The sequence below is a fragment of the Silene latifolia genome, chromosome 2 (assembly GCF_048544455.1).
Source record: "Silene latifolia isolate original U9 population chromosome 2, ASM4854445v1, whole genome shotgun sequence".
NCBI lineage: Eukaryota > Viridiplantae > Streptophyta > Magnoliopsida > Caryophyllales > Caryophyllaceae > Silene > Silene latifolia.
Window position 1 is genome coordinate 25,429,115 of NC_133527.1, and position 12,595 is coordinate 25,441,709.

At 38.0% G+C, this 12,595-nt stretch overlaps 2 protein-coding genes across 2 annotated transcripts; both read left to right on the top strand.

The window, feature by feature from the left end:
• Window positions 1-1,418: 1,418 nt before the first annotated feature.
• On the top strand, window positions 1,419-4,781 carry LOC141642491 (scarecrow-like protein 13). The gene is made up of 2 exons (XM_074451322.1): window positions 1,419-1,582; window positions 2,886-4,781. The coding sequence occupies exon 2, from the start codon at window positions 2,941-2,943 to the stop codon at window positions 4,558-4,560; it is 1,620 nt and encodes a 539-aa protein (XP_074307423.1). The 5' UTR covers window positions 1,419-1,582; window positions 2,886-2,940; the 3' UTR covers window positions 4,561-4,781.
• Window positions 4,782-5,751: 970 nt separating this feature from the next.
• LOC141628924 (pumilio homolog 12-like) lies at window positions 5,752-7,991 on the top strand. The gene is made up of 5 exons (XM_074442010.1): window positions 5,752-6,092; window positions 6,398-6,785; window positions 6,871-7,033; window positions 7,109-7,525; window positions 7,616-7,991. Exons 1-5 carry the CDS (start codon window positions 5,927-5,929, stop codon window positions 7,727-7,729), a joined length of 1,248 nt encoding a protein of 415 aa, XP_074298111.1. The 5' UTR covers window positions 5,752-5,926; the 3' UTR covers window positions 7,730-7,991.
• Window positions 7,992-12,595: the final 4,604 nt, after the last annotated feature.

Sequence of the window (12,595 nt, forward strand, 5' to 3'; positions counted from 1 at the left end):
ATGTTTCTCATAATTTTACTTCGATTTGAGAAATACAAATTTAAATTGTAAGAAGTAATGAAATGAGTTCCCACAAAAAAAAAAAAAAAAAAAAAAGTAATGAAATGAGTATTTTTCAAAACTGAGAAATTAATAATGTTATTTTTTAATATTTACTAATAACATACTTCCTCCATTCAACTCCACTCTACCACTTTGTTTTTTCACGTTTGTCAACGCGTGTTTTACGCGGTAAATATTGTTAGGTACGTATTTGCAAAAATTATAAAAGTTAGATATTTTTAACGTACTCGTAAAGACGAATCAAACAAGATCCCACATGAATATATTTTCACTTATATATTGAGAGAAAATCGAGAATGAATGTGCACTTGTGAATAGTGTAGAAAATAGAAATAGGTAGAGTGGAGTTGAATTGAGGAAATATTTTTTAGCTGAAATTTTTTATTATAAAAAGTCAATGAATTTTTATCATAAAGTTCTTTAAAAAAGAGAATATATCTATCATAAAAAGAATGGAGATAAATTTGTGCAGAATGTGAAATATTGAATGTAATACTTAGGCTCTGTTTGGTAATACTTAGGCTCTGTTTGGTAAAACTGACTGAAAAGGTACCTGAAACTTGAAAATGTACGAAAACGATAAGGTGATTTGAAATTGAAAAGGACTCAAAAAAATTAAATTGAAAAATGGAAGGCGATAAGATAGCTGATTAATTGTAAAGTGTTTGGTAAAACTAACTGAAAAGATTACTGATTTTTTGTAAAATGACATAAAATGACATTAATAATTATAATAAATTAATTTAAATAAAGGGTAAATATGTAAAGTAGAACATTTCAGCTACCTAAAACTTTAAAAAGTTACCTAGAGTAGCTTTTCATTTCAGGTACCTGAAAAGTCATTTCTTTCCAGGTACCTGAAATGACTTTACCAAACAGCACTAGGTAAAACAACTACCTGAAATATTAGTCAAATACTAAGCGCTATTTTAGGCGGGAAAATTTGAAGTTTCGCATATTCTTTTAATAAATAAGCGATGAGTAAAAACGAGCAAATTTGTACTATTATAACAAAAGTATCTCTTTATTAATAGTTAATTAATTAAAGTGATAAATAAATCGTAGCTTTAATTAATTAATTAAAGCATTTTATAAACCATTTAAGTGTTGTATTGACATTGGCCTCTAGCAAAGTATATCTAATACATAAATGTCAATCAAAAATGAGAATTTGTGAATTCCGTAAGTTGGAGTAGGAGTGTAACACAAACTCCGTAGTCCGTACTAGGTAGCTTCCAATTTGTGATATTTATTATCTTTGGGTTAACAATAACATGGTGGAATGGCCCACAATCGACAGTACACAAGTGTAAATAAAGCAAAAGAAAAGGGCAGTCATATAGTGGATGCAATTTATAAAAGTTGGTAGTACCACTTTGATTTCATCTTTTCCTATTAACTTTCTTTGAAAATTGAAACCCTCCTTCCTTTCTTTCTCATCCTCCCCCTTTCTTAATTTCAATCATCTACAATTTTCTTATCCCTTTTTTTGGTTCAACTCTAATTATTATCTCTAAAGGTATGTCATTTCATCTCATCCTCTCTCAATTAATCTTGTCAGTTATTTTTTTTTAATATTTTATTTGGTGGATGAAATTCTTCTATATCATCATCTTTAGAATTGTGTTTTTTGTTTATAATTTTGATTTTTTAGGTTAAGGTCTGGTTTTAATTACATGACCGTATTTTCTGTATTTAAATTTCGAGTCCGGATCATCTGTCATTGATCTACGTGTTCCATTTTGTGTCCCACTAACGTCTAATTTGACACATAAGCATTAACCATTAAATTTTTGCGGAAATCTCATAAATTAATGACGTGTAGTTGGTAGAATTAGCGGGACATAAAATGAGACACGAAAATAGGACAGAGAGTTTAGAGAATTTGGTGTTAGTTTTGATTAATAATTCTGATTTAATTTTATTGATGAGAGATTATGAGAAGGATGATGGATGATAAGTTCAGTGATTGAACAGTAATTGGTATTTGCCATAAATGAACGAGTAAATGACATTTTAATTAATTTATAGCTTTATTATTGATGAAATGACTAGCATTTATTGGTTTTTTTCCCTGGTTCATGAATTGGGGGTTGGTACATGAATTGTTTTTGTGTTTAATTAATCATGAAGTGTATTTGGATTAACTTTCTGTTCATCCGCGAGATCAGGCGTGTTTGGTTGGGTCTTTTGGAACGGATTGAAGTTTATTTATACCTCCTAATGTTTCGTTACGAAACTAGATACTAGTGGATTGGATTATAACTCCACCCTAACCCCGTAGAATTTCATACCTCAAATTTGCCCCAATTTTGTAACTCTATTCCTGTTTTACTTAACAAGGTATAACAACGTGTGGGTTCTAAATCCGTATCTTCATGGTATCACATCCCACTCCATTCCAACATTTTAAACCAGACGACCCCTCATAGATGCATCTAGAAACTAGATACCGGTGGATTGTTGTTTTCATGCCTAAGTAATACACCCTCTGTCCCGGTCATTTGTTGTCCTTTTTCATTTTTGGGTGTCTCAGTCATTTGTTGTCCTTTCTATTTTAAGAATGAACTTGATGAGTAATTTGATCATTCTCGTTCAATTTGTTACACTTGTCATTTAGTTATTGGTCTTTTCCCCATTCCTTGGTCTTTGTGCCAAAACGAAAGGACAACAATTGACCGGGACGGAGGGAGTAATAGATCTTCCTGATGTGTACATACCCGATACTGCAGCATCTTATATAGTCTTGTTATGCCTGTTTTATGTAGTAATGTTTTCAGTGGCGGGTTCTTAATTTCTTACTCTTAAAACTTCTGCTGCAGATACATCACTTGTCTTATCAATAATATTTGGAGAAGTTTTTTCTGGTATTATCGGATGCAAACATCAACGATTCACCACAGTACTGGTGGAGTGCACGGGTTGTTTTACCAGCATGCACAAGATATGACACCTTATTTCCCATACAATAATATGCAGCTTGATAGTGCTAGTATTGCAACCCAGATGTCTTCTCAAGCATACAATGAAGGGTACGTTACCTTGGACTCAACCCCGCCAACTAGCATGTATAATGTCTATGACTCTCCATCAGACGTCACCTCATCATTTAAGAAAAATCAATTTTCTCCGCAAGAGTCTCAATCTTACATCTCTGATCCCCATCACTCCCCTGACAACAATTTTGGTTCCCCGGCAAGTGGCTCTTCTGTAGTTGATGACAACAGTGAACTTAGAAACTGGCTTCGAGATGTGGAACGCTCTTTGTTGGGGCCCGATTCGTGCCTGACAGATCACCATTACTGCACTTTAACCCACAAAGGAGACCTTGAAGCCTCATCTACTTTAAAACAGGTGATGGAAATTGTTCCTAGAATGGACTTGAAACAGGTGCTCTGTCTGAGTGCGCAAGCCGTTGCTGACAAGGATCTCGTTGTTGCACCTAGCTTATTGGACGAAGTGGGTAAGAGGGTATCTGTTTGTGGAACACCTATTGAACGATTGGCTGCTTACATGATGGAGGGACTCAAAGCAAGGCTTGAAGTCTCTGGCTTTAATATTTACAAGAAGCTCAAGTGCCAACAACCTACAAGTTCTCAATTGCTTTCCTATATGCACGTTCTCTATGAGTATTGCCCGTACTTCCAATTTGCGTACACATCAGCAAATCTTATCATCCAGGAAGCTACCCAAAATGAAAGCAGCATTCACATAATTGATTTCCAGATAGGAATGGGTACACAGTGGGTGTTGCTGTTTGAGTCTCTTGCAAAGCGGCCTGGTGGGCCTCCCTTTGTTCGTATTACTGGTGTTGACGATTCACATTCGGCGTATGCTCGTGGGGGAGGACTTGAGGTTGTTGCATATAGGCTGTCCAAATCTGCAGAGTCATATGGCGTCCCATTCGAATTCCATGCTGCCGCCATGTCTGGTTGCAAAGTCGAACGGGAAAATCTCGGAGTACTGCCTGGCGAAGCGTTGGCCGTGAATTTCCCTTTCATGCTACATCATATGCCAGATGAAAGCGTGAACACGATAAACCATCGAGACCGGTTATTAAGGCTGGTTAAGAGCTTGTCACCTAGAGTTGTGACCCTAGTGGAACAAGAATCAAACACAAATACTCCTCCATTCATGCATCGATTCCTAGAAACCCTAGATTACTACACAGCAATGTTTGAATCAATCGATGTGGCTCTACCAAGGAATGACAAAAGAAGGATACATGCAGAGCAGCATTGTGTAGCACGAGACATAGTGAACATGATAGCATGCGAGGATGAAGAAAGGATGGAGAGGCACGAGCCATTTGGAAAATGGAGGGCGAGGTTTAGCATGGCCGGTTTCAATCAATTGCCTTTGAGTATGAATGTAAAGAATGGAACTAGGGGGTTATTGAACAAGTTTGATAAAAACTATAGGCTAGAAGAGGGGCTGGGAGCACTATATCTCGGGTGGAAGAACCGTGGTATGGCTACTTCATCTGCATGGAAGTGAGGATTATCCGGCCCAGCAATGTCAATTCCAGACAATGATCTAATTAAGCATAATTAGCAGTCTGGTTTCGTTTGTACATTGGTGTTGTTTGATTTGACATAAACATGTTTGTAGACTCTTGGCATAGGCCATTATTTTCCTGATTTTGTCGTAGGATGAGCTGCAGTTAAAAGAATGCTAAATGCTGTAAAATATGTAGAAATGGGATTTTCTTGGTGTTCTGTTTTGTGGTGCACAATATATCTTCAGCTTCATTCTAAGTGTTTGCGAACACATGATTTGCAGACAAGTTAATTGGATAGATTTTCTTGGTGTTAGTACGCGTGGCACGGCTTATTTAGATCTAAGCCTTGTTATGGTTCTGCCGCCTGCAAGTTTAGTACCCGTGTCACGGCTTATTTAGATCTAAGCCTTGGCTTACGGGTCTGCCACCTACTAGTTTAGTACCCGTGGCACGGCTTACTTAGATCTAAGCCTTGGTTTACGGATCCACTACCTATCGGTTTGCTGTGCATACACTCGTTAAAACTAAGCCTATGTCATGAAACCATAGCAACGAATGATCTTTCTGACCTACCGTGAGTTTGGCTTTACCGTCTGTTCGATTTTGCTAAGTTGAGCTCAAATGTTTTTAATTCAGTGCTCTTATTACTACATTCAAATGAGTTCAATTCAGTTCATTTTTAATAAATTCGATTAATCTCCGATAAATCGAGCTGAATTTTCAATTAAAACTAAAAAGTGACTACTATGGGAGGCATCCGGAAATATACTTGTACGAAAAAAGAAAACCCTATTTAGTATGAAGTATCTATAGTATGAGGAAACTGTACTCGGAAACTCGATTTAACCCGTTGAGGTTCCGACTCGACCCTTGTATCCACTTCTACAAATTTGGCAATTTTTTCTTTTTTTTTTTTTGAGAAAACAAATTTGGTAATTTGGTGACAGGGTTGGGTTTGATTTGGAAAGAACTTGCCCTGTAACACATCAAAATTGTTTTCCAAGAAACAAAAACTCAATTTTAAAATAAAATAAAATTCCAAAATATTCTTTTCTAACAACTTGTTCCGTAAATTTGGAAACAAAATCCTACTACAACTAGAGAAACAGCTGCAGTTTTACAGAAAGATTAAATTAGGAAAGTATAGAGATTATAAAAACACATTAATTAATAATAGTTGTAATCAGAATAAAATTACAAGAAAGAAAACAGAAACCCACGTCGGAATTTCAAGAATCCTTACTCAATTCAAACTTTTTGGCTTCTGAAACATATAAATACTTAAATTAATCGTCTCTTTTTTCGACTGCAAAACAAAACCATTACTATAATCCTGCAACACTAGTCTTAAGTCTTAACAATATGGTACTGACTATCAGAAAGAGCGAGGGTGGATGTGAAGATGAGGGTGAATGTTCAACGAGGTACGCGGTTGTTGATGAACGACAACAACTCGAACACGATGATGATGAGTCTTATTCTTCAATCATGGGTTTGGGTAACTTAACCTTGTCTGATAATCACACAGGTTTTTATTTTCTCTTCTTTTGTTTTTACCCATTACATAATTTTTCCTTCTGTTCTTGTTCGCGATCTTTTTCCTTGTTGTTGTTGTTGTTGTTGTTGTAATTCCGACTTGAGATTTTCTTGAAAAATCATTAGTATTGCATAATCAGCGTCTGCTGTCTGCAATTAATTGCATCAGTATAAAGTTTCCTGGTTTGTTTTTGTGATGGTTGTGAGTTGACAGTATGTCAGTATGGATGGATATCGGAAAACATGCGCGTATGATGGGTCTAAGTGTCTAACTTAATTTTCTTGGAATATGAACAGTCGAGACGAGAATACCTAATCAGAGCCTAAAACCATCAGCAACAGCATCAGCGTATTGGCCTGACAACGTAGGAATGCCCGTAGCCTACGATCCTGATTTCACAACTTCACAGCATCATACCGGTTTACAAAGTGTTGGTATGGATCAATTATTCCCACAACCCGGTTTGTTCACTGCTCCTAGCACAAGCAATGTCGATTTCCAGCCTCAGGCGGTGTTGGTTGATATATTTAAAAACCCTTATAAGTATATGACAAGCCCAACTGCTAGTCGCTGTGTCTCCGCCTTGCTTGATAACGCCCCTTCATTGACTTTCATTGACAATTTTGTAAGAGCTACCCTTCAATGCAAGGAATCACTCGTTTCTGCTGCTTGCACTTACCAGGGGTAACACTCTTTACCAGGCTCATTGTTTATTGATAAACTGTTTGAAATCTGTAATTTTAATAACGAGTTTGTGGGTTGTGTGCAGTACTTTGGTGATTCAAAAGCTGATCTGCGAGGCGAAAAACAGGCCTATAATTGCGCGACTCCCTCTGCTTTTGTCTGAACATACTGTACTTCTGATGACGAACAAGAACGGGATGCATGTTGTTAAACAGTGTTTTGTGCAGTTAGATTACACTAAACACAGAGTAAGTTATACTACATACGGAGTCATGTTATACGATTTAGTTAACATTATTAATATGTTTTTATAACTGTTGCAGCCTCTACACGAAAAACTGATGGAGGATGACAACTGGATGATTGTGGCTAGGGACATGACGGGGTGTCGAGGCTTAAATTCTTGCATAGATTACATGGAGCATTCTAACAAGTACAATCTTGTGTCTCGCATTGCTTATTATGCAGCACCCTTGGCTATGGACGTTTATGCGAACTATGTCGTGCAGCATGTGATAGATATGCAGACCCTTTACACCGGCTATATTGTGAAGATCCTCTTACCTTTACTTGATACCCTTTGTACGGTCAAGAATGGCAGTCATCTGTTGGAGAAATGTCTATCAACTCCCTACTTTCCGGAAATTGTACAGAAACTCTTACAGAGTTCGAAAATTATCAGACACGCCACTCACGAGTATGCAAATTACGTAATCCAGAAGGCACTTCTGCGCACAGAGGTACGACTAATGCTTGACTAATTAACTGTTAGCGCTTTTCCTTTAGTTTTCTCGGTATTTTCACTCATAAAATTGTTTAATTTTCTTCAGCATGAAGACACGGAACTTTATATTCAACTTATCAACATATTGTGTAAACACAAAAACATTCTGATGATGAATCGACATGGAAGATATGTTGCGAGATTGCTACCAGTTGATTGAAAATCATAATATACAAGATTAATGTAGAAAGTTTGATGCTGTTTGTCTGTAGGTAGAGAGTTGTGAGAACTTATTTGTATTCAATATCTACATTTTTTTGCTTAATTAGTATCCTCATGTAGCAATCTTTACCTCATTGAAATAACAGATAGATAAGCTAATAAAATTTAATTGTAATACTCGGTAATCCGTATATCTTTTTCGTATTTAACATTGTTGCAATATACTCTAATTTTTTGAATCAATAGAGATTTCTTTGTAATACTCCGTAGACATGTACCTATACTCTGCTTCAATTGTGTGTGCTTTTACTCACAGTCTTCTGTTTCTTTATTAACACCACCGTGGTAAAAAAAAAGTCATGCACTGATAGTTGCCTCAGCTATTTCACAACATGTAATGCAATTTGTAAATGTGGCTGTCTAGGCTAACTTAAAAATGACCCGATAAGTCTATATGAATGATCCGACTTGACCCGAACCAGAGTTATGAATTGGCACACTAGCCCGACCCATAAGTAACCCGAATCCAGCTCGAATGTAGTCACGAGTTGATATGACCTGAATCCCATATGACTTGTCCCAACTGACCCAATTACCACATGTAATTACAAGTGTAACTCCACGGCCTAAGAAAATCGTCCAATTACACACACTTAGAAATTACTTGTCAATAATCTCTTTTTCCAGATTCTTAAATCGTTAAATACAATTACACTACTCGCAAGAACATGTCTATCTTGTATTTGGCAAGGGCTTTCCTATCCAACTTAAACAATTTTTTTGGGTTTCTACGCAGTAAGAGGATTATATATACATTTAATGTACTATCTCCAATTTTATAATTTATGAGCATTCTAATAAAGTTTTTGAGTTTTATTTTAAAGTTTCTGAGTTTTATTATGAAGTTTCTGAGTTTATTCATTTAAACATTAAACTCTAAAAAATTACAATAAAACTAAAAAATATTACTATAAGTTTAGTTAAATTTGAGTTTTGACGGAAAAAATATTAAAATCTAAATTATAAACTTTAGTATGCTAAAAAAAAAATACGCACATGCTCAAAAACAAATAAAGTTTGAGGTAATAAGCTCAAAAAAAATACATATATGCTCAAAAAACAAAAAAAATTGGAGGTAGTACATCCGATGTATGTTCCTTTTTCTCTTTCTACGTGGTAACTCCAAGAGGACTTCCTTTTTTTTTAAAAAAAAAAAAACATCACTAGTTACTCCAAACTTAATAAAAACGTCTTAAAGCAGCCTAGATGCTCTAATATGCATCTTTTAGATATTTTTTTAACTCCAAGTGAAATTCTTTGTTTTTTAAGAATATCAATAGTTACTCCAAACTTAATGAAAATGTCTTAAAGCAGCCTCTGCTTTAATATGCATCTTTTAGATATTTTTTTTTTAACTCCAAGTAGAATTCCTTGTTTTTTTAAAATATCACTAGTTACTCCAAACTGAATGAAAATGTCTTACAGCAGCCTAGATGCTCTAATATGCATCTTTTAGATATATAACTAGTATTGGTTCGCACCAAAAAAAACACTAGTATTAGTGTCCGGCTACGCCCGGTGTAATGAGCCGCAGTTGTAGCGCACAATCCCTAAAAATTGCGCGCGCTGTCCTTTCACTTCGAACCCTTAGATTTCTTATTTGTACTCATGTATTTTCATTTCTGTTTTTAGTTTCATTTAGTACTCCAAGACTACTTCCTGCGTATCGAATCTTGGAGTCTCGTTTTTAGTTTAAGATATGTTTTTAGGCGTTTAGAAAACATATCGCTATTCTGCACAATCAATGTATCCTGCTACCAGGACCAAACTATCAAATTTGTTTGTATGAGAGGTGCTAGTCAATTAAACCGCTTCTCATCCAAAAGCTTGATATTTCTTGTGTTCTTGCTTTCAATAATCGTATTGCTTACTTTTATTGCTTTCGTGTGCCGGACTTGATAATCGTGACTAGGATTCCTGACACACGCCAACCGAGACCGATTACGAATGCACTAGTGATCCTTCACTAGTGCTTGCACGCTCTCGCTTGCATTCTTGTCGTGTGTTAGACAAGGGTGCGCGCCACGTTCCAGATCAAAGTCCCGGACCGTGACATTTGGTATCAGAGCTCGGTCTTCACGACGAGCTGCTGCATACGATGACAGGAAAGACCGCAGAACCGAGTGGGAACAAAGGAGAAACTAGGACCCGGGTGTCGGCCTTAGAGAAACTACTTGAGGAGAAACTTCCTTATCTGGAAGGACTCGTAGTGAGCCTCGGGGGCACTCACCAAGCCGTAGATGAGACAGTAAGGGAGTATGAGGCTCGACTTGGAGCCGTAAACGAGATGATAAAAGGGCATGGGGCCCGCTTTGACGCTATAGAAGCATCAATCCCGCGGGAGTTCGCGGAAGAGATGAGCTATATCCATTAGAGACTCGGACAGCTCGAGAACATGTGTAATACATTGATGAAAATGGCCGCAGACGGGAATTTCGGTGGGACTCCCAAGGTGAAGCCGCCTGCGCCTCACAAGTATAGTGGGGCGAGAGACTCGAAAGAAGTCGATAACTTCCTCTTCGACATGGAGCAATTCTTCCGAGCGAATATGCTTGATGAGACACTTAAAGTCACTACCGCGAGCATGTATCTAATCGATGATGCCAAACAATGGTGGCGCTCCAAATACGCCGAGATCGAGGCAGGGAGCATAGTGTTGGAATCATAGGAGGATTTCAAACGACTCTTCAAGGAACAATTCTACCCGGAGAATACCGACTTCCTAGCTCGAAGAAAACTCAAGAGCTTGAAGCATATGTGTTCTATCCGGGAGTACGTAAAAGCCTAATCGACGTGTATGCTGGAGATAACTGATATGACCGAGAAAGATCGTGTGTTCCAGTTCGTTGATGGTTTGAAAGAGTGGGCTCAACGAGAGATCATGCAACAAAGACCCTACTCCCTCTCCGCTGAAATGACCGCAGCGAGAGACTAGTCGATTATTATACAGAGTGCAAAGCTGCGCAAAAGAAGGTATTCCCTGCAGCGAGTGGGAGTAACCCAAATTTGGAGGAAACACGTCGCAAAACAAAGCTCCTTCTACGGAAAACAACCGATTTCGCCCAAGAGGAGATTATAGAAGGTGGGGTCAAGCTAATCCCACTCCAACTTCTCCTCAAAGGGGAGCACGTCGGAAGCGTCTACAACTAGGAAACTTTTTGCCCGTTTCTTATGCAAAGGACCACACCGAATGTCTGAGTGTCCGCACCAGGGGGAATTCAATGCCCTCAAGAAGAATTTGTCGAAGAGGTCTGTTGAACCAAACTCCGAAGGGACGGACCACGAAGTCGACCCGGGGGACGATGACGAGTTCAACGAATATGGGTAAGTGGCACGGATGGGCGCGGTGCACATGATGTGTTCGATAGGAAAAGGCACCAACCTTTCCGAGGGCAAGTCCACTGAGCTCATGTACGTAGAAGTAAAAATTAATGGAATTTGTACTCGTGCCATGATAGACACGGGAGCCTCCCACAATTTTGATACCCCTGATGAGGCGAAGCGGTTCGGGATGGAGATAAACCGAGAAGGAGGAAAGATGAAAGCTGTTAACTCCAACGCTAAGCCAATTGAGGGCGTGGCCAAAGATGTAGTGATCAAGATGGGTGAATGGAGCGGGAAGTTCAACTTCACCAGTGTCCCGATGGATGACTTCAAGATCGTCCTCGGAATGGATTTTCTAAAGTGAACACCAACCTTCTTGGCACCCTATAATGGTTCCCATATGATGGTCGGGTCAAATCCTTGCTTGGTGAAGGCCATGGGAGGAGATCGTAAGATGAAGGGACCCCTCCTTTCGGCGATGCAATTGAATAGAGGATTTCAAAAGGGCGAGCCAACTTATTTGTGTGCCATGTCCATGAAAGAGGACACTGATACGTGCATTTTGTATAGTCTTTTTAGCCTATTTCAGCACGTATTTCTATGCATATTTATACTGTTTTTATGGTATTTTGCCCCGAATTGGCTACTTTGGTGCATTTTGTCCTTTTTGTAGAAATGATCGCGAAAGTAGTGGAATCGTACTCTTTTTCGTCCTTTTTGCATGCATTTAGAGGAGACGGGATTGTCCCAGAGTAAGATACTGCATTTGGAAGCGTCGTGGCACGCATTACGAGGCATTCGGTGGTGGACTTGAGCTGAAATGAAGATGAAGCACTCGATCGAGCAGTTTTTCCACTCGATCGAGTGGTTTCTACATCCCAAGATGGTCGATCGAGCACTTTTGTACTCTATCCTTAGCTTGCAGAAAGACCATCTACTCGATCGAGTGGTTTTCTGGTCGATCGAGTAGTTTTGGCTGAGGATTTGGTCGATCGAGTGGTTTTAATCCACTCGATCGAGTGGTTTTGATGGTTATGGGCTTTAATCAGCCCGTGTGAATGTTTATTTTGCTAAACTTATTTGCTTTGCTATTTAAGCACGCTTTACTAGGTCATTAGGACTATCTAGCTCTTATCTTAGTCAGTTTACATAAAAATTTTACTGCGTACTTTTATTCTTCTCTACTGTAACCTTGCTTTGGGATTATTATTGCTCGGATTCGATTGTTCTCTACGCCGGATTCGTATTGATTGTAATTCCTTCCCTTCCTTTAATAATAATTAACCTTTTGTTTGCTTTAATTCTTGTTGTCTCTTTATTTCTTCTGCCCTAATTTCTCTTTTATGCTTTTTATTGTTTATTTCATGATGTTTATTGCTGGGAATTTAATTGCTGTTAGTTTAATTAGCGATATGAGTAGCTAAACCCCTTTCATGTTGGGATTAAGGGATCTGTGGTAGAAATGTGACGATGTAGTGAA